The sequence below is a fragment of the Anabrus simplex genome, chromosome 12 (assembly GCF_040414725.1).
Source record: "Anabrus simplex isolate iqAnaSimp1 chromosome 12, ASM4041472v1, whole genome shotgun sequence".
Lineage (NCBI taxonomy): Eukaryota > Metazoa > Arthropoda > Insecta > Orthoptera > Tettigoniidae > Anabrus > Anabrus simplex.
The window spans coordinates 58,212,022-58,234,962 of NC_090276.1; the positions used below are offsets into that span (position 1 = coordinate 58,212,022).

Consider the following 22,941-nt stretch of genomic DNA (forward strand, 5'->3'; position numbering starts at 1 on the left):
CCCAGTATAATGGAATTTAAAGTTTCGAGACTTATAACTCGTGAACCGGTAATTAAAGTCTGAAGCTAGCCCCACGGTCTAACTTGCCTGCCTCTCACCTGGAGGGCCTGGGTTCGATTCCTGGCCAGGTTAGGCACTGTTACCTGGATATAAGGACTGGTTCCAGATCCACTCAGCCTACGTGATCACCTATAATTGATGAGCTATCTAATGGTGAGATGGCGAACCCGGTCTAGAGGCAGGAATAACGGCCGAGAGGGTTCGTCACACTGTCCATGCATCACCTTGTAATCTGCAGGCCTTCGGACTGAGCAACGGTCGCTTGAGGTTGTAGTTTGGTTTGGTTTAGGAGAGTTTGTAAGATTAAAATTCATATTTCATTTTTGTAGTGTCTAGCCATATTGTTGATAGTTTTCATTCATTCCAGGATTTTCAGTTTTCCCGTGTTTGCTTTTTTTGTGGTCCCTCCAAAAACAGAGAATAAAGGTTCCACTGTACAACCTCTCCATCTACTCTAAACAATATTATTATTATTTAGAGAGGATGAGATGTTCTATGGACTCAAGTGGCAAATAAAAAAAATAAAAAAAACCATGAATTTTACGTCAGTATAAATTGTGCCAGTTACCTCATTTGATTTCAGTAATAAACAGGGAAGTGAACAGAAAGTCTACATCTTTGGAATTGTCACACCGAACTGTTAGTTCCCAAACATTTACCATCAATTTTGCGTTCTTCAGAATGGAATGTTAATGCTAAGTGAAATGAATACTTACTTGAGTGATGCAATAATATTATTGAAGGATTCAGACAAGCAGGCAGTGCTTGGAACCACTTTGTACTCAGGCTGAGCTTCTCCCAAGTTGTGTACTTGCATTGGAAGAGTTTCAAATTTGCTGAAACAGTTCAGAACTTTCGTAAGTTTCATAGAGAATAATTAACAAAATTTATCAATACACATAGCAGTTTAATAAATTGTATGGCCTCAGCTATTGCATGCAGGCATTTTAAATCTAACACCAACCAGCTGCCTGCGCGTCAATTTCAATGTCCATTTTATTCCACACAAGGTAAATCGGATCTCAAACATAACTATGTTTTAATGTAGGCCTTGTCCATGACAGAATTAATTCATTATTAAATAATTAAAACTGTTACCAGAAACCATTTTTATGAAACTGTATTCCAATACCTGTTTTACAAGTTATACTCGATCATCAAGTGGTGAAATGGGGATATTCACAAGCGTAATCCCAAAAATAAGTTTTCCCACTTTTTTTATAAATACAAAGAATTATTTATTCCTATAATATTTATTACACAATTTTAAAGGTTGAAATTTATCTATTTTTCTACATAATCACCATTTCGGTCGATGCATTTTGTAGAAGCTGTGGCATATTTTTATGCCCGTGTCATAACAGCTTGCCGCCATGCCGTTGAGCAAAGTGTTGAACCTCCCCTTTCACCTCATCAGTGTTTGTTTGAATTTCCACGGTTTGGGCGAAGAGGGATGCCACCTCTCATGCATAGTTGTTTGGTTTTCGCCACTATGCAGATGAAGGAGAGGACAACTTTTTTGACTTTATTGTCCTGGGCATTCCACTTCACACTTGAGACCTAACAACAACCACGCGAGTGGCGGCATCCCTCTTCGCCTAAGCCGCGAAAATTGAAACAAACACTGACGATGAGGTGAAGGATGAGGTTCAACGCTTCCTCAAAGGCATGGCAGCGAGCTGGTATGCCTTTGGGCATACAAACACTATCACAGCGTCTACAAAAATGCATCAACTGAAATAGTGATTATGTAGAAAAATAGATAGGATATTCAACTTTTAAAATGATGTAAATATTATAGAAATAAACAATTCTTTGTTTTTATAAAAAAAAAGTAGAGACCTTGTTTTTTGGGATTATCCTCATAATTGTTACTCTGATACACAATTGCTTTCATAGAATATTATTTCATTGAAGAGAAGGCGATGTGCATTGCAAATTTTGTTACAGCTATGTTGGATCAACTATAGGTGCATGTCGTCTCAGAAATATAAAATCACTGCTAAAGCGTAATATTAATTTTAAACATTCATTTTATCACTGAGTGTTTGTTGAGGATCTATTAATTGATGACTGCAAATTTTTAGAGTTTCTACAGTGTTCAGTTTTATCTCTTATGTGTATGTATAACTGGGAATTCATCCCCAGATTTTAAAATGCACAGAACCCACAACTTGAGACATATAAAACTTGCACTCTGCATAGTTTTCAATATAAATTTCATATACAGTATTATACGATAAGAGCAGTCACCTCAGTTGATAAAATGGCAGCAGTACAATGATGGAAAAAAGTTCACTGTATGACCTGAGACAGGTACATATTACAACATGACTACCCGTGGTATCAGACTGATACTTTGCAGGCTGAAATTATACATATTCATCTTAAACTTTATGAAAAAATAAATAAAATATAGGCAAAAATAAGATTCTGAGATGAATTAAATTTTGGAAACAGGTAAACATACTGCAATATCATAATAAATGTCCTATAAAATATATGAACATTTGAATAACTACACACAAAACCATTTACCAACTCATTATTTACGATCAATAAAAATTTCAAAGCAGTTAGTACCTACTTGTAGTTTTAGAGGACAGTGTACCTACATGGCGAAAAACTGACAGCCTAGACTGTTTCAAGCCCTTTCCTATGGGGCATCATCAGCTGTAGTATTACCTCAAACCATATCAGGTACTTAATCTACTACAAAATTGAATATGTTAAAAGGGTGAAACAAGTACCAATTCTTATTTTAATGAGGATTTAACTTAAATATTGAGTTGTTTGAATAGGTAGAAGAAAAATAAATTTCCCATATTATTCATAAGATTATTTTCAATACGGATTCTCTATGATTTTCATTACTTGTATTAACTGGTATGTTCCGAGCTGTCAGTGGATAGATGGCGTGGAATGACATCAGTAGACGAACAGGTTTGAGTGGCGTCTTTAAAAGTAGGTAAAAGTAGGAAAGATCACAATACGAAGATAAAGTTGGAATACAAGATGACAAATTGGGGCAAATTTGGAAGGGACCAAATTTCAAACTTCGACATCTATATACACGATTCGCTGTCCACAGGTTTCATGGAAGGATCTGCCAGAATGAGACATTCCACGAACCCAAGGAGGATTGAGTCTGCAAGAAATTAAATTGGGGCAAATATTTGTTTATAGGAATGGGAGTTAGGGACTGGAATAACTTACCAAGGGAGATTTCAGTAACGTTCCAATTTCTTTGAAATCATTTAAGAAAAGGCTAGAAAAACAACAGACTGGGAATCTGCCGCCTGGGTGATAGCCCTAAATGCAAATCAGTAGTGATTGATTGGTGCTTCTACTGGCAGTGATGAATGCATCAGCAAATGAATAGGAACAACAACGAAGGGGGTGAAAATGAGAGACTCTCTACGCCTCGCAAACCTAATACAACAAGTGTTGAGGGAGGAAGGTGGGATAGGAAAGATTAAAGTGAGAAAACAGGCACGAATAAGTCTACGCAATGCCAGACTCGGCTAGGGGTGCATTGGTCAACAACTTCCAAGTTAAGAGCCTCTGAGGTTCCCCTTTCAGTTGCTTCTTATAACAGGCAGGGGATACTGTGGATGTATTCTACTGCCCCCACCCACAGAGAAGGAGGGCGAGATGCCTGTTAGCAATATCCCATTGGTCTAAGCTGTCAGAGGTTCCTAGTAAAGAGCCACCCTGGCAACTGGGGAGGGGGGGGGGGTGTTGTGGTGCTTCATTTTAATAAGAGCCTTGACCAATTCATTTCTCATAGCTGACAATGACATGTATCTGTAGTGAAATGAAAGAGCAGCACCATTCTGTTATAAAATTTCACTCCATGGCAGCAAACGTTGAACGTGCAATGAAAAATGTTGCATGCTTTATAACATGTTACTATAAACAAATACATTTTTAAGTTCGTGGGCCCTGGCCTTGACAATAAACACATCACTCTCCTACAACTAACATTAGGTAAGTTTTATAATATTTACCTTCCAAAATAATGTAATTTATGCTACAGCAACATAAGTGAAGTTTTCCTGGCCCCTATAACTGTAATGTGTACAACACAACAACAAAAATCACTAGTTAGAGGGGTCGTTAAAAGAACACTCACCTGTGACGATACCTCATGAACTTGTGATTAAATATATGGGTAGAGCCTCCATTTGTTACAGCAGTATTCAACAAGCACATCGTAAAGTGCTCAGGAGAAACATGAGGCAACGCTGCTGATAGCTCCTTGTGGAGAAGTCTGTCCCGCAGATGAGGTACAAGAGAAGAGTTGCGACGAAAGCTATACCACCCAACCACTTCCTATTCAACACAGTATAAAATGTTAATACAGGACCTTCAATTGAAGGAATTACTTAAGAGCACTTTTTAGATTTATGTTAAGGTAAAAATGGACTAGTTCTGCTGTTCTGGATGAACTGTAAAAATGATCATCTGCACCTGAATGATCAATTGAAGCATCTTTCTTCTTTCGCTAAAACTCTCAAATGGAGGGTACCACCAGCATTCTGACCAACAGTGATATATAATTGTTCACACATACACCTGAACCAGTGGCGAAGCTACTTGGAGACATTTGAGGCAATGCCTACCCTATGAAATACGATTAAACATACAGTAAATAAATATCATAAATTTATCTGCTGTTGTTATTGTGTTAATTCAACAATAATCCCTATTTGATATGTGCTACATGATGACAGCAGATGATGTGATTCGCTCATCGCCCCGCTAGATGGCGACAGAAGACTACTTGTTCTGACAGGGAGGCAGTCTGAAACTTGTCTCACCCAGGACTTTTTGTTTTGTATCCATTCTTTCAGCTTGGCGACTAGAGCGGGGTGGTGGAGGAAAGATGGGTTACCGCCCATGCTCCTCTCTCCGCAAGGTCTAGACCCCAGAGAGGCATGCCTTGTCTGTTATTTGAGAGTGCAGAAACTCCCCGCGCGAAGGTGACAATGAAGTACCGTATGAATTAGTAGGCAATAAATGCATTATTGGCTTTATTTGCGACAAGTCAGACATGGACAAGACTGACATCATCCGGATGAAACTCGGCCACTTAAGGAGTCTTTTGAATTCTTTAAAACGTAAACCGTTCTCATCTTGGACTTACAAAGAGAAATGTGAAGCCAAAAACAAAAGATGTATGCGTAATTGGATATTAAGTATTTTGACGGTAAAGTAGCGAGAAAATTTCCATTTTCTTGGTATACATGATATTCATGGTTAACAGCCTGTTCTGAAAGCAAGAAGCTTTTATGTTATAAGAGTGTTTTGTTTGGTGGGAAAAGAAAGGACTTTAAATGGGGTAATCGCTACATAAAAAATCTTTCTTAAATAAGCAGAGTAGCATCAAAATTCAAATAAACATATTCAGAATGAAGAGAGATTCCGTTTACTGGGGCGCGGGAGGATAGAATATTCTTTATCTTAAGTTTCAAGAATTCAAGCCGTTAAACATAACAAAGTCGTGAAACAAAATCGGCTTGTTGAGAGACTTGACATTGTAGGTTTTCTTGGGAAACAGGAGCTTGAATTTCGAGGGCATTCTGAAGGGGAAGACTTGATCAACAGGGGCAATTACCTAGAGTTGTTAGATCTTCTTTCAAAACAGGAACAGTACATTCAAAATCATCTCCAGTCCACATCAGGCTTTAAAGGCAGATCGAGCGAAATACAGAAGAAATTAATTGAGACTGTCATTAATAAATCATTTTGGGAGTGGCGACCCCATCGTACTAATAGCCTATATATCTGTTTCATTCATTCCATCCCTGACCCGGTCAATGACTGGAAAACAGGTTGTAGGATATCATTTTCATAATTTTTTTTGCTATGGGCTTTACGTCGCACCGACACAGATAGGTCTTATGGCGACGATGGGATAGGAAAGGCCTAGGAGTTGGAAGGAAGCGGCCGTGGCCTTAATTAAGGTACAGCCCCAGCATTTGCCTGGTGTGAAAATGGGAAACCACGGAAAACCATTTTCAGGATTTTCATAATTGAGACTGTAACTGCCATAACTCAGGAGACAACCAAAGTAGATTTAGATTCTTGTGATGTCATTGGTATTCAGACAGATGAGACCTTAGATGTATCGAACAGATCTCAAGTTAGTGTAATATTCCGGTTCTGCTCAAAACAGGGTCCCAAAGAATGATTCATAGGCTTTTATGATATTTTGATTGATAAGACTGCATCAGGCTTATCAGAATTAATTGTCGACATTCTGCAAAAGTGGGGAGTGTTTGATAAATCATATGTCAAACATATGACAGGTGCTCCACAATGGCAGGAAAGCATGGAGGTGTTCAGCATTACGTTAAACAAGTTTGCCCAAGGGCAATATTTCTACACTGTTATGCCCACAAGTTAAACATCGTTCTTCTCCATTGTTTCAAAACAAAATCAGTCAGGCACTTCATTCATAATCTGATAGCGTTTCATTCACTTTTTAGTAGATCCTCAAAAAGTTCATCTTCTGGAAAGGAGTATGAGCACTCTGAAGAGGATACAGACATACTTGTGTAATACAAGAAAAATGAAAGACTCAGCAGTCTTAGTACCAATTCTATCGAGAAAATGCTTGTGAAGGAATTGATGAGTGATCAAGTATTTAAGGACAATGTGATTGACCATTTTGCAACCAAGAAAACTAGACGTTTGGAACTAAAAACCAAATACCATGGCGCGACAGCCCCGAAGGGCCTTGGCCTACCAAGCGACCGCTGCTCAGCCCGAACGCCTGCAGATTATGAGGTGTCGTGTGGTCAGCACGACAAATCCCTTCGGCCATTATTCTTCGTTTTCTAGACCGGGGCCGCCATCTCACCATCATGTGGCTCCTCAATTCTAATCACGTAGGCTGAGTGAGCCTCGAACCAGCCCTCAGATCCACGTAAAAAACCTGACCTGGCCGGGAATCGAACCCTGGGCCTCCGAGTAACAAGCAGGCGCGCTAACCCCACACCGCAGGGCCGACCGACGTTTGGAACTACTCTACAAAAAACTTTAAGGTAAGATTTCCTGCCTACCCATTCATTAACTAATAGCTTCGCCACTGACCTGAACAAAGTCTAACCCCTATTATCAGTAAATGGTGATAAATTAACACAACACCCACCCCACCCTAAAAAAAATTATTAATGGTGGTACTCCCATAGAGCCTTCATGGGTTAAACAGATGAAAAAACCTTTAAAAAATGTCTTGAAACTATAGTTAAAGCATAGAGAAAAGATCCTTCCTTTATGCTCCCAGGGTCCCACCAAACTGCCCCTATAGGTATTCTTACTTACATAAAAGAATTAAAATGGAGTCACTGTAAATCACAGATTTGTGACCACTTTCTATGGTGCTACTGGCTGTCATAAAGAGAAGTTTTCTATTACTCCAACACATCTCACATCATGTGTGCCTACAATGCTGCCACCTTCACTGAAAATACGAAAACCATGCAGTTTCAAATTGTGCTGGCCACATTTTAGCAGACACCAAAGGATGTTACAGGCCTATTGGCTGCTTCGCAGCCTTAACCTTGGGGCTTATGTCTCCAGTCCAATGGTCTTGGCAGTAGCCAGATCTAAATTCCTCAGATGAAAGCCTTGTGCAGCATGCTGTGATGTCATCAGAGATGCACCACGCGGCATCTATAACTTATCTTTTGCAAAGGCTCAAATAAAGCTTTTCCCATCTAACTCCTGATGCTGAGCAAAACAAACCAACGGTGGCAAATTAATATACAGGGAGTAATGAAATCCCTGGGCTAAACTTCATGAACAAATTCCTCATATACTATAGAGCAGAATTTTTTAAATAACTATTGGGTCTGGAAATGCATAATTGCAAGAGTTGTCCAGTTCTATTAAAACTAGTTTTTTTTTTTTTGCTAGTTGCTTTACGTCGCACCGACACAGATATGTCTTATGGCGACGATGGGACAGGAAAGGGAGAGGAGTGGGAAGGAAGCGGCTGTGGCCTTAATTAAGGTACAGCCCCAGCATTTGCCTGGTGTGAAAATGGGAAACCACGGAAAACCATTTTCAGGGCTGCCGACAGTGGGATTCGAACCTACTATCTCCCGAATACTGGATACTGGCCACACTTAAGCGGCTGCAGCTATCGAGCTCGGTATTTAAAACTAGTGCACTTCAACAAGTGGAACTGAATATGAGTTACTTTGTTCTTTTGTTACATGTGTAACAATGTCACAGATATATATTTTAAAATTTGCTTCACCGTACGTCGCACTGGCACAAGACGTCTCATTGTTTTATGGCGACGATGGGATAGGAAAGGGCTAGGAATGGGAAGGAAGTGACTGTGGCCTTAATTAAGGTACAGTCCCATTATTTGCTTAGTGTACAAATTGGAAACCATGGAAAGCCATCTTCAAGGCTGCCAAACAGTTTAGTTCGAACCCAATATCTCCCGAATGTAAGCTCACAGCTGCGTGACCCGAACCACGCAGCCACTCGCTCGGTCATCACAAAACTGAATTGCCACCCTGTGTATGAGAGTTTTACCCTGTCTTCAAATTTCATGGACCCACTTTCGGTCAATGACATATCATCCTATAATTTATGTGATAGCAGACAGGCGAGTCCAATTTATCTACGCATGACTCAACTGTAAGATGTAACTCCTGAAATAAGCCTACAGTACATGCAAAAATAAATGTTTCAACAAATAAATATTCATGGAGTTAAATGAAAATAATTCATACATTACATTTGTGTCCGGTAAAATGGTAGCAAACTAACCTTTGTTTTGTCTCTCATAAAAGCCTTCAACTTTTCTGGGTTAACTTTACCAATGCCATTATAAAATGACACTGAATGAGGAAGTGGCATTAAGGAATTAATACCTAAAACACAAAACACGAATTAGAATACTATACAAAAAAACAATGAATTGCTAAAATAATGTTAACTGAAACAGGTACTTTAATGAAAACATAAATATGCCTACTTACTGATCAACGTTTCCGTCTTTTCACCACGAATTTGTGCATCACTTATCGTATCTGTTACATGACTTATTATTTCCCCAAGAAGAAATCCTTCCTACAGAGAAAAATAACTCAGTTAGGTTAACAAGTTACTATAGGACAACACCCATCACTAAAAAAAAAAATGCCCCGAATGGATATCGTACAAATTTGGAAATTCAGACCCTATATACTAGAATTCTGTGATACTTTTAAGATGTTGGGCAGTAAGGAATAACATTATTAAAAACTACGCAAAAGCGAACAGGATACAAATACTTCCGTGTTTTCAGGTTAAGAGTGGTTAAATAGTTCTTGACATGGACTGAAACAGAAATTGGCATATCACAGGATGCAGTAAGAAATGTACATATTTCAATACCTGGTCGCAAAAACTGTTAACGTTCTCATAAATTAAAAATGATAACGCTGGTCCCGACACAGTGACACATATGTGAGACGCCATATCTTACAATTATAATGACAATCCGGAACCAGAACTGGAGGCGTAGTTCCAGCTAACCTACCGATTTCATATTCTATATTTGCAAGATATTGATATAGTTATAACATTATTCGACATTAAATAATTGTATGTGATTCATTCATAATTTTACAAGCTAAAATATTAGGATTATAGATTGTGAGTTGTAGGCAGTCATTTGAGTCAAATTATCCCGCAAAACTTACAGAAGATTGTTAGTACTTATTAGCTCGGTAATAGATGGCGCAGCGTACGCCCCGATTCTGCTATCGCGAACATTACGAACTAGCATGACCTTCTCGCCAAATTTGTTATAGAAGCAGTCTCTTCAGTAGACGATAGCACAAGAACTTGCGGAAAGTGTGGTTGTGAGTGGAACATTTAACTAAGCGGAATCGTGAAAAAGACTTGAGCAAAATGATGAATGACAGTTCTATCCCAGATGAGGTAAGCTTTATTCAGCGTTAAGACGAATGTCACTATTGCCATTGTTATAACTATTTTAAAGAATATACGGTATGATTTTTGAAGGGGTAGAAAAAGGGACCTTACTTATTGTTACTATGAAATATACGGCGGTTTCAACCACGCATAGATGAAGGTATTTAAAAACCAATATTGTCATATACGGTATCTACATTTAGAAATTAAAATTTTACCTAGGATAATATACATATATTGAAATAGATTTTCTTCTAATACTTCTCAGTTTCAGTGTTGAAATAAGCTCCTTACACGAGCTTCTGGCGCCGTCCATCCTCTTAGATTGGGTATTTCTGTACAAAATCAATAATATTGGTTGGTCAAGACATCCCCACGATACCTGAATAAAAGTAAACTTGCTCTAGGTTATTTTCTGGACTATTATTTGTCTTCAAGTATAAGCAAGAAAAATCGTGATCGTTTATTTAATACATGCTACATTTCTTTTCTGTTCAGAGCCGGGAATGAACAATTTTAAACAAATTATTTTAGTTTTGTTCTGTTTTGTGTTAGAGAGATAATTTATAACGGCATAAAATAGGCCATTGAAAAAATGGGTGCTGTTTATATTTATCTATATATTCCATGACCCATTTGATCAGCTGATCTCCTCGTAGCCACCTGGAGCGTGCGTAAGTTGCTCTATTTGTGTACCGGTTACGGCATGAGGTCACGGGACAGTAGAGGGGTGGGGATTGAGTAAACATGCGCCCGTAATTCATGCCAAGAAATAAGACGTTTGTCGCCTAATTGAATGGAAGTATGTGTGGGATCGTGTTCATTGATTAAAAGAACAGCGCACCGTTCCCGTTATTTCACAATACTCAAAAAATAAAAGACGGAAGCTTATTTTATTTAAAATTTAGTGTGATTGCTTTCGTTCGATACATCTTCAAACAAGATTAAAATCACGGCTCTAGCAATGAGAATGTAGTTAGGATTATATTTTGAAGGGTTTTCTATACAGCCGATGTCTACAGTACTATTTCACAAAGAAGAACCTTGAAATGTTACATACATTTGAAAGTGTCGAAATAGAGGATTAGAACTTAATCTCTGACTTGATAAGTTGAGAAAGGAAAACATCGGTTGTATGACTTGTTGACTGTCGTTTCTAAACCCAGACACATCCATCCTGGGAAGCCGAATACCCTGCTCTGCGAGTGCATGCGTTCAATAATTTTTCTAGTACGCCAACAATACCTACATCCCACTTCTGATGTTGAAATGGTTGTCGGAGGACTTGAGTTCAACGATCACATTATCAGATATTTCCTCTTACATTTCCAACTGTTCTAACACAAGTTGTCTCCTATAGCTATTTCTAAGACGAATTAATGTTGAGATCTATCAAGAAATGTAGTGTAGAAGAATACGTCGCTTTTATTCACTAAATCAGACGGCTAAGCAGAGCGATTAGGAAGTATGTAATACCTGTAGTGAATGTTCACTAAATGTTTTTAGCTTCCCTCAGTCATTGGCCACAAGCTTTATGCACGATGTGTTGCCTATCTCCCAGGCGACACACACGTGAGAGCGGCTTGCAGTACGATAAAGCTGCTATGAATGAGAGGCGCTTTTTTTTTTTTTTTTATATATCATAAGGAAAACTAATGCCTTTGCTGGCGAGATGTAGTGTTCACAGTGCACTGTGTCTTCTGGTATGGGCTATATCAAATTTGTTACTTTCACTGACTTGTCTCAGTCTCATCCTTGGCTTTGACAATATGAAAGTGACTGAGGTATGAGTGATGCTAGTAATACCATTGCTTATGCAGCCAGTCCCTGTTATGAATGGTGTGAAAATATCGCTCATAGGGTCGGTTGGTGCATGAATTTCAGTGGGCTTGGCAGACTGATATGCAATAGCAGTGGCTGGCTCAGTGAGGAAAGCAACGGGAAACTACCTCACTCCTCATTTCCCTAGTACGCCTCTTCAGTGACGCCTAGGCTATTTATGACAGCTGTTGGCGGAGCTGCAGAGGATCAAACCAGCCTTCGGGCTAAATACCCAACATACATAAGGAAAACTAGGCCGAATTTTAGTTCCATATGTATTATTGAAGCATAACATGAAGTTTCTTTTAGTTGATCACAGTTACAAATGTTATATTTCTCCTAAGTTGATAGTAGGCCCTATAACTTTATTTAACAGCATTATAAAGTATTTTTAAAATTACCGTACTGAAAACAAATTCATGGTAATCAGCAGGGATAGGAAGAAAAATAACTAAACATGTACGTCCATACGGACTAACATATTTCAAACTATGGAGCGCAATACGGAGCATCTTTTTATTTAAAGTAAAGTGAAAAACAATGTGAGAAATATCTATATTGTATAAACTTTAATACTTATACAAAGAGGACAATTAAGGGGATTCATGACTGAATTTTGGAATTTTTTACAATTTACTAATCACAACCTAATTTTTAAAGAAACAAGCATACATTAATAATGGCATAGTCCCACACAAAACTTGAGATTTTTTTGTTTTTTGCTAGGCGCTTTACGTCGCACCGACACAGATAGGTCTTATGGCGACGACGGGATAGGAGTTGGAAGGAAGCGGCCGTGGCCTTAATTAAGGTACAGCCCCAGCATTTGCCTGGTGCGAAAATGGGGAAACCACGGAAAACCATTTTCAGGGCTGCCGATAGTGGGATTCGAACCTACTATCTCCCGGATGCAAGCTCACAGCCGCGCGCCTCTACGCGCACGGCCAACTCGCCCGGTGAAAACTTGAGATTAATTCGTTGCAAAGTTATTAAGACACTCATCATCATCAATTTTTAGGTGTGCAGCGAAAAACATACTCTATGTGCACCATCAATGAATCGCTCCCAGAAACTTCATTAATATCGATATCCAAAAAGTAAAAGAAATACTGTTATTAAAACTGATAGCTATTTTTATTAGTATGACTATGTGCAAGTGGCTATACTGCTTTTTCTTGTAGCCTCTGGTATGTGGCACTGAACGCTTCGAGTGTTAACTATAACAACTATGTACCAAAACTAGCTGCTCTGCCACTGTAAGACACTGAATCTCGAGTAAGGACAATAGCATCACCCCGTCACCCCAAGAGGGGACCAAGCGACTTGAATTTCGCTGGGTAGTTCTCTTTCGCGCCGGCAAAGAAACCCAGCTCGCTGGAGAGATCTGGACTGCGGTAGAGCGAACGGGTTATCGAAACAGCTGTACTTGCCTTGACCTAGCTGTTTGCAGTTTTTAACTTGATAAAGAAACTTTCCAAGGAATATATATTGTATTATATATTATTTATATTATATATTCGTTCTGGTTGATTTCCGACACAAAGGAGTAGTGTTACTGAAATGTTACAAGCTTTCGGCTGGGAAGACTTCGGAGTTAGGAGACGATATAATAATAATAATAATAATAATAATAATAATAATAATAATAATAACATTAATAATAATAATAATAATACAGTCGAACCTCCCTTCTGCGGACACCGTCGGTTCCGAGGTGAAATGTCCGTTACGAGAGGTGTCCGCTAAAAGAAGTTTGTAAAAATAATCGAACATTTTAACGGCAAAGAACATCCACCTTAAATATAAGCATACATGTCTTTATTTTTATTATTCTATGTCATTTCTGTGTTAGTATTTCATAGGGAGTTATTATAAGTGATTTTACATCATTTACAAAAAATACAGCTTCGTGAAGTAATCGTGAAGCTTCGTCTCTGTAAATTTAGCACATGTTTTCTTAACTGCAATATTGTCGAAAACGGAATAAAGTTTGTTAAATGGTTCCATAGTGTTCTGGCCGTACTGCGGTCCAGCGTGATACACAAATCCGACTTATGAATAGAATGATGCAAGAAGGGAAGAAAATCCCCAGGTAAGAGTCAACAGTCTCTGGCAGCATTTCTTGGCAATTAGAATTCTCGGAATAGGCCTGTACACCAGTAGGTAGAACTGAATTCCGATGTACCTTCTCTCCCCTTGCACTCAAAATAGTACAAACATTTAAAAGGGATTTCCTTATGTCTGAAGAATGGTTTTAAAAGATAGGATGGCATGTGGTCCGGCGTAATAAATTGCCCTGCAACGTGTAAAGTGTCCGCTTAAGTCAAGTGGATGGGACAAATGGCGATGTCCGCTGTCCGGAGATCGAGGTGTCCGCTGAAAAAGGGTGTCCGTTAGGGCAGGTTATACTGTACTACTACTACTAATAATAATAATATAGAATATGACAGTGGAAAACAGCAAAGGAGGAAAAGTAAACAGCTCCCTGGCAGATATCCAACCTGTTTGAACTAGCCAGATATTGACTTTCAAAGCTTCTTGTAAGCGGTTGCAAGTGGGAAATGTTTTCGGCGAAAAAGAGGAATTCATGTTGGCCGTACAAGACAATCAATCATCAATGATCTGCGATGACCCAAGATGCTCCAAACCTTGTATATAAATTAAGAACATGAAGCTAGTACCAAGGCTAATAGAAGTTCCAACGAGAAGAACTGCTTCAAACAAGCTTTTCCCGTATGTAAAATGGTTCCTCGCCTTGTCTACAGCAATACGGTTAGATACAGAGAATCGATACGCTTTAAATTATGTGTAGTGGTGCATTTCTCAGAAGCAGAGTCTGGGCGTGTATAGATCCATCGTCCAATTGTGTGGGATGGGAAAGTGTAGCTAAGGTACAGTTTAACTATCCTATATCCCTGTAAAATAATAATAATAATAATAATAATAATAATAATAATAATAATAATAATAATAATAATAATAATAATAATAATAGTAATAATAATAATAATAATAATAATAGTAATAATAATAGTAATAATAATAATAATACGTATAATAAAAAGTGTCTCTCTCGTAATACTAAGATGAAGCACTACCAGACAGTCATCCGCCCTGAAGCCTTATATGCTTAAGAATGTCGAACATTCAACAGGAAGGGACTCATGGAAAAACTTGAAATCCAGGAAAGAAAGATAATGAGGAAGATACTGGGGCCAGTCAAGGAAGGGGACAGTTATAAAAGACGGCCTAACCAAGAGCTCTACAAGTACTGTGAAAGAATAACGAATGTAGCAAGGAAGAGACGCCTAGCATTCTATGGGCACGTCTACAGGATGCATCCTACCAGGTTGACCAACCGGATTCTCAGCTACTGGCAAAATAGGAAGACCAAGTCACCATGGTTGATGGAAGTGAATAAAGATCTACAGGAACTGGGAATAACAGAAGGAATCTTAAAGGATCGTACAGCACTCAGGAAGATGCTTAAACATAAGAAGTTCCAGGACAGATTATCAACAAAGAAGACTGGCGCCCTTTGGACAAAGGAGAGGAAGGAGCAACACAGCCTGAGGATGCGCAACTACTGGGCAAACATCAAAGCCCATTCCAAAATGCAATAGTTGAATGTCGTGGTCCTTAGCTGGCCTATACGAAACAAGAAGAAGAAGAATGATGATAATAGTAATAATAATAAATCCCACGAACCTACTACGCTGGCGCGACCCAGGTGGCGGATAGGGTGATCCTAACGGGCTTGCCGGTGGACTTGATCGAAATGAAATACCTCTCGCGGACCAAACAGACAACCCCCTGTGGGTCGGGGATGCAGACGAATATTACACCCACGGTATCCCCTGCTTGTCTTAAGAGACGACTAAAACGGCCGACCAAGGGATGATTTAGAACCATGAGAATACTTGTAATTAGTACCATCACGCGAGGGACACAATGTGTCGCCTTTACTTGCGAGTAATACCACTATATGAGGTACAAAATAGGTTTGTGATAAGTAGCAACGTGGTTGGATTAGTATGGATTTAAAGTACCCGTGATTACTACCACTATATGCGGAACACCATGGGCTCACGTTGCCTTTGATTAGTACCACAATGTGTGGAACACGGTAAGTCTCATAATTACCGCTATATGAGAAATGGCATAGTTCTACTTTCCTAGCGATAAGTACCATTATGAAGGGCTGTTAACTTGGATTTTGGATTTTGGACCCGTTTAGACATCAAGCATGTCCCGTGGTATAGGGGTAGCGTGCTTGCCTCTTACCCGGAGGTTCCGGGTTCGATTCCCGGCCAGGTCAGTGATTTACCTGGACCTGAGGACTGGTTCGAGGTCCACTTAGCCTACGTGATTAGAATTGAGGAGCTATCTGACGGTGAGACAGCGGCCCCGGTCTAGAAAGCCAAGAATAAGGACACCTCGTAATCTGCAGGCCTTCGGGCTGAGCAGCGATCGTTTGGTAGGCCCTTCAAGGGCTGTGGTGCCATGGGAAAAAAAGACAATAAGCATCATCGATTGTTTGAAGATAGTTTCCGGGAAAGTGAGGCATTGGGAGTTGAATCCACTGATTGTTTTAAGCTCACAATCACTCTAATCATTGGATTAATTTTGTAATTACGTTTAACTTTCAATATTGTGAGTTGGAGCCGGTGATTTTTTTTTAAATTCACATTTATCCGTTCATTATTAATCATCACGTTTTGAATTCATGTCAGTGGATGAGTTTTGGACTTTTAAATTGTCATTACATTTCGTCTCATTTCGTACCACTAGGGACGGATGACCTAGATGTTAGGCCCCTTTAAACAACAAGCATCATCATCATCATCAATAATAATAAATCATTATAGATTATGACCGAGCGAGCTGGCTGTGCGGTTATGGGCACGCAGCTGTCAGTTTGTATTCGAGAAATACTGGGTTAAGACCACGCTATTGGCCTCCCTGAAGATGGTTTTCCTTGGTTTCGCATTTTCACACCAGGCAAATGCTGGGGCCGTACCTTAATTAAGGCCACGGGTGCTTCATTGCTTCTCCCAGCCCTTTCCTGCCCCATCGTCCCCATGGGTCGGTGCGACGTAAAGCCAATTGTACCCCTACATGACCCCGCCATGCATACGACTTCATTAATCACTTTATTTTACGTAGGTAACCTTTATCTCCTCATTCCGAGTGCCTTCCTGACATTGTTCCCACCTGTTTGTACCAGCGATCACATTCTCCCTACTTTCAAGTCTGTTTCTTCTAACTTAAGAATAAGATGTCCTCAATCCACCCAGTTTTCACTCCCTTATATCACATCCGATCCGAAAACAGACCGATGTTAAGAAAAAATCGTCTTAGCCCTGACTTCTTTCTGACAGAATACTGTTGATTGCAACTGCGATCTCATTGCATTAACTTCAATCAATTAATTAATCAATCAGTCAATCAATGATCTGCATTTAGGGCGGTGATAGATTCCCTATCAGTTATTTACCTAATATTTGCATTTATTTATGATTTTTTACCTACCTTTTTCTTGAATATTCTCAAAGAACTTGGAAATTTACTGAACATTTTCCTTGATAATTTATTCCAATCCCTTACTCCTCTGCCTATAAATATTTTGCCCCAATCTGTCCTCTTGAATTCCAACTTTATCTTCATATTATGATCTTTCCTACTGTTAAAAGCTCCACTCAAGCTTATTCTTCTACTTATGCCATTCCACGCCAACTCACCGCTGACAGCTCGAAACATACTGCATAGTCGAGCATCTCGTCTCCTTACTCCCAAGTCTTCCCAGCTCGTAGTTTGCAACATTTCCGTAACGGTACTCCTTTGTCGAAAATCACCGAGAACAAAACGTGCTGCTTTCCTTTGCATTTTTTCCTGTTTTCGTATCAAGTAGTCCTGGTGAGAACCCCATACACTGGAGTCATACTCTGACCGCGGTCTCTCCGGCTCCGTGACTAAATGGTTAGCGTGCTGGCCTTTCGTCACAGGGTTCCCGGGTTCGATTTCCGGGTCGGGAATTTTATCCATAATATTAGTTAATTTCGCTGGCACTGGGGCTGGGTGTATGTGTCTTCATCATTTAATTCTCATCAAGACGCGGAGGTCGCCTACGGGAATAAAATCAAAAGACCTGCATCTGGCGAGCCGAGCTTGTTCTCGGATTCTCCCGGCACTAAAAGCCATTCGCCCTTTCTGCTTATTCTTAATCTGTTTACCCTCCTGGATTGGGTTTTCCCTCGGACTCAGCGAGGGATCCCACTTCTACCGCCTCAAGGGCAGTGTCCTGTAGCGTGAGACTTTGGGGTCGGGGGATACAACTGGGGAGGGTGACCAGTACCCCGCCCAGGCGGCCTCATCTGCTATGCTGAACAGGAGCCTTGTGGGGGGATGGGAAGATTGGAAGGAATAGACAAGGAGGAGGGAAGGAAGCGGCCGTGGCCTTAAGTTAGGTACCATCCCGGCATTTGCCTGGAGGAGAAGTGGGAAACCACGGAAAACCACTTCCAGGATGGCTGAGGTGAGAATCGATCCCACCTCTACTCATTTGACCTCCCGAGGGTGAGTTGACCCCGTTCCAGCCCTCGTACCACTTTTCAAATTTCGTGGCAGGGCTTCCAGGGGTGGCAGCTAATCACACTAATCACTACACCACAGAGGCGGACTACACCCTTACCACAACTCCTAAATACTCTCACAACCGTGTGAAGAGATCTGTAACCGTTTTTAACTACTTCGTTAATATGATTACCCCAATGAGGATCATTTCTTTCATTAACACCTAGGGACTTACATTGTTCCTCATGAGGTACTATCACCCTATCAAACAATAAGTAGAAGTGAGAAAACTTTTCCTCTTGGTGAAACTTAAAACTTGACTTTCCACGCCATTTACATTCATACCATTGTCATCTGTCCATCTCACTACATCTCCTCCTGCAGTACCTCACAATTCTGCAACTCATTTACTACTCTATACAGTATAACATCATCCACAAATAGCCTTATCTGTGATTCCAGTTCTCTACTCTTATCAATTATATACATAAGAAAATGTAAAGGTCCAATAGTAGAACCTTGCGGAACCCTCCTCCTCAATCGTTACAAGATCAGGTAACGCCTCGCCTACTCTAATTCTCTGAGTTCTATATTCTAGAAATTTAGCTTCTTCCCATTCAACCACTCTTTTGTATAGTCAATTGCCCCCATTTTTTCCAGTAATCTCACATGATCTACCCTTCAAAAGCTTGGATAGATCAAATGCGATACAGTCCATTTGACCTGAACATGAAGTATCTGCTATATCTTGGTGGATCTTACAAGTTGAACTTCAGTGGAATAACCTTTCCTAAAGCCGAACTTCCTGCTACATCTTCATTTACTTTCACCTACTGACGTGCCATTCTGTTAGAAGACACAACCTAAACACTCGAAATCACCTACCTGTTCCAGTTTCGTATTCCCAAACTGACATCAGTTTAGTCTCGGAAACGCTGTATTTTATATCATACTTGTTGCATCTGTCTTTTCAAACTCCATTACATTATATAATGATAATATTAATAAAAAGATAATATTAATAAAAAGAACACAAATTCCTTACATCCGATGGCCTGTGTATGACGCTATGTACTCGTTATCTCTGCCGTTGCTGCAACCGAGTGTATTGATGGGTGTGTGAATGGATAAGCTCAGTTTAATCCATAGGCTTTCCCTTAAAGTTATTTATCGCTTTATGAGCCTACTTAAACCGGGCTTAAAAGGAATGTTCTTGTCTTCGTCTAGGAGGTCCCGCATAGTATTATTGTTTGCGTAACTCGACTTGCGTCAACTTCATATTTCATTCACTTTGGTCTAGTGACGTTCTATGGCACAGAGGAAGTTAATGTCAAGATAAGTGTATTCCATTAGAGAGAGAGAGAGAGAGAGAGAGAGAGAGAGAGAGAGAGAGAGAGAGAGAGAGAGAGAGAGAGGGGGGGGGGAATTAGTGTTGTGTGTTGAACATATCCATCGAGATTGTGCTTATTAGTGTTCGGATATTCGAGACCTGAAAACTGCCCAAACACGGAGGCAAATATGTTCTTAAAATAGGTAAATATGACCCAATGAATGGAAAATATGACTAACTTACGTCTTTTCAACGAATGATTTTTGCCACTAGTTCTTTTGTATTAAAGATACAATTCATTGCATTATTTCACTAGTATCTTTCATAAATTCAGTATCAGTCATCAAGCTGCGGTCACAATCATATATACTGGGCGAGTTGGCCGTGCGGTTAGAGGCGCGCGGCTATGAGCTTGCATCCGGGAGATAATGGGTTCGAATCCCACTGTCGGCAGCCCTGAATATGGTTTTCCGTGGTTTTCCATTTTCACACCAGGCAAATGCTGGGGCTGTACCTTAAGGCTACGGCCGCTTCCTTCCAACTCTTAGGCCTTTCCTATCCCATCGTCGCCGTAAGACCTATCTGTGTCGGTGCGACGTAAAGCAAATGGCAGAATCATATATACAGTCCGACACAGTTTATTGCGACATCGCTTTTAACGACGTTTTGGATATAACGTCAAAATCGTCGCTTATTATGACATGTCGTATACAACAGCGTATTTTTAAAAAATCACATTTTCGTTGGGGGATCGCTGACAACAATGTAAAGGTTATTTTCAGATTTTTGTTTTCAGTACATTGTAGATTTCTGTTAAATAGTCCGAGCAAGCATCGCTATGAAGATATCGTCAAAGAAAGTGTTAAATCCAGAGTTGAATAAAATGTTTTGGCTGGAGGAGTACCGTTGAACGAGGTAGACTGTTTACAATGGAAGTCAGATGTTATCAGTCGTCAATGTCGGAACAGATTGGTAATTTAAGTTTCGTATTCAATGAAAATAAAAATGATCAGGTATCTAAGGAGGGGGGGGGATACGAAATGTGACAACGAGAAAAAAATTGAAGAAACAGAGTTATTAAATAGCATGCCGAAACATGTACTCACACTCTCACCCTCCTGTGAGCGGGGCACGCAGAAGAATGTACCCACGGTATCCCCTGCCTGTCATAAGAGGTGAATAAAAGGGGCAATCAGATATGATACTTTGGGAACCATAAGACAATCTGTGATTAGCGTCATTTGAGAGGGGGGGGGGGGGAGTTACTATGGGAGTAGTACCGTTACATGTAGATCACCATGGGTTTATGTTGCCTGTGGGTGGTGCCATAATGTGTGACACACCGTGGGTCTACATTGCCTATGATTAGTACCACTATGTGATTAGTGCTACTATGGAACAAATATCATTGTTCTCTGAATATTGAATTTTCACGGCCGCATTGTAATCGAAACCGACTTTCAACCTATTGGTAGAGCAACCGACGCGAAATCGGGAGGTTGTGTGTTCGGGTCCCACTGGTGTCTGGTTGGCCATTTTTGTTCTGTACTTAACGTCTTTTAAACACGTACTGAATGTACGTAACACGACCTAATAGGTTGAAAGTCGGTTTCGATCATTGTTCTGCTTTGCCAGTGATTAGTACTATTACGTGGCGCCGGTGACCTGGATTTTGGACCCCTTTGGACAACAATCATCATCCCAGAAGATACGGCAGTGTGAATGATTGTTTTGGATTCATGGTCAATTTTTCATCATCATTCGTTTCAGATTCTAGTCAGTGGATACATTTTGACGTTTTAATTATCGTTTCATTTCAATCCAGCTCGTATCATTTGGGGCCGATGACCTAGCCGCTAGGCCCCATTAAACAAAACTTATCACCATCATAATCATCACCACCACTCACTCACTCACTTACTCTCCTTCCAGCCCCGTACGTAAGTTGTTCATGTCGGGTTGATGTTGACTTTAGCACTGACTGGGGACTGTTCGTAAATAGTGTTCACTAGCGGAAGAGGCGATCGAGGGGAGGGGCAATGAGTTAAAACGAACTTTACATATCTTATTTAGGTAGGTATCTTTGTCATGCCTTTGCTGACAGGACCTAGTGTTTACAGTTCACTATGTTTTCTGGCATAGGCTAGAGCAATTTTGTTACTTTCATAGATCTGTCTCTGTCTTATCCTTGGCTTTGACAATATAAAAGTGACTGAGGTATGAGCGATGCTAGTAATGCCAATCCTCATGCAGCCAGTCCCTGCTATGAATGGTGTGAAAATGTTGCTCATAGGATAGGTTGGTGTATGCATTTCAGTGGGCTTGGCAGACTGATATGTAATAGCAACTCTGATTCAGTTATGAAAGCAACAAGAAACTACCTCACTCCTCATTTCCCTAGTAAGCCTCTTCAGTGATGCCTAGACCATCTATGACAGCTGATGGCATCGCTGACGGACTGAACATACATCTTTATGTCAGCTCTATCACACGTAATATAACTATGAAGACTTGAAAATTACTTCTGTTGAAATTTTTAAGACGAGGGGAGAAAAGTATAAGCGCTACCTGAAGTGGGTGGGGACGGCAGAATAACACCCACGGTATCCCCTGCTTGTCGTAAGAGGCGACTAAAAGGGGCCCCAGGGGCTCTGAACTTTGGGGCGTGGGTTGGCGACCACGGGGCCCTTAGATGAGTCATGGCATTTTTTCCACTTACTTTTTCCAGGCTCCTCACTTTCATCTATCCTATTCGACCTCCCTTGGTCAACTCTTGTTCTTTTTCGACCCCGACGGTATTATGTATGGAGGCCTAGGGAGTCTTTCATTTTCATGCACTTCGTGGCCCTTGTCTTCTTTAGGCCGATACCTTCATTTTTAGAAGTGCCGGACCCCTTCCATTTTTTTCTCTCTCATTAGTGTTATACAGAGGATGGTTGCCTAGTTGTACTTCGTCTTAAAAACAATAATCACCACCACCACCTGAAGTGGTCACAAGCCACAAATACTAAGATAGATAATCCCTTGTGATATTTCCGTGTCTGTTAACAAGGGTGACATTCTACCTGCACTGCAAGTCTTTCTCTAAAGGACGTTATTCTAAAACGAGATACAAAATGTGTCAGCTTTGTGACAGTGCCGCAAGCGCATTCACATAACGAAGGCTAGTAATCCTACCCCCTGCAGCAGTTAGGCGTGCCTGTCTTTAT

General features: G+C 40.2%; 2 protein-coding genes across 2 annotated transcripts in view; one reads left to right on the plus strand and one right to left on the minus strand.

The window, feature by feature from the left end:
* LOC136884365 (BRISC complex subunit FAM175B) overlaps window positions 1-9,564 on the minus strand; it is a 28,202-nt gene extending 18,638 nt beyond the window's left edge. The window contains exons 1-5 of the mRNA XM_067156508.2: window positions 9,466-9,564; window positions 9,069-9,159; window positions 8,857-8,960; window positions 4,196-4,395; window positions 777-896 (exon numbers count right to left, since the gene is read on the minus strand). Of these exons, the coding sequence (XP_067012609.1) occupies window positions 777-896; window positions 4,196-4,395; window positions 8,857-8,960; window positions 9,069-9,159; window positions 9,466-9,549 (599 nt within the window). The 5' untranslated portion in view covers window positions 9,550-9,564. The remainder of the gene's footprint in view (window positions 1-776; window positions 897-4,195; window positions 4,396-8,856; window positions 8,961-9,068; window positions 9,160-9,465) is intronic.
* Window positions 9,565-9,864: 300 nt separating this feature from the next.
* The window catches only part of Hex-A (Hexokinase A), a 433,593-nt gene continuing 420,516 nt past the window's right edge, over window positions 9,865-22,941 (plus strand). Inside the window, exon 1 of the mRNA XM_067156505.2 lies at window positions 9,865-10,014. Within this exon, the coding sequence (XP_067012606.2) occupies window positions 9,985-10,014 (30 nt within the window). The 5' untranslated portion in view covers window positions 9,865-9,984. The remainder of the gene's footprint in view (window positions 10,015-22,941) is intronic.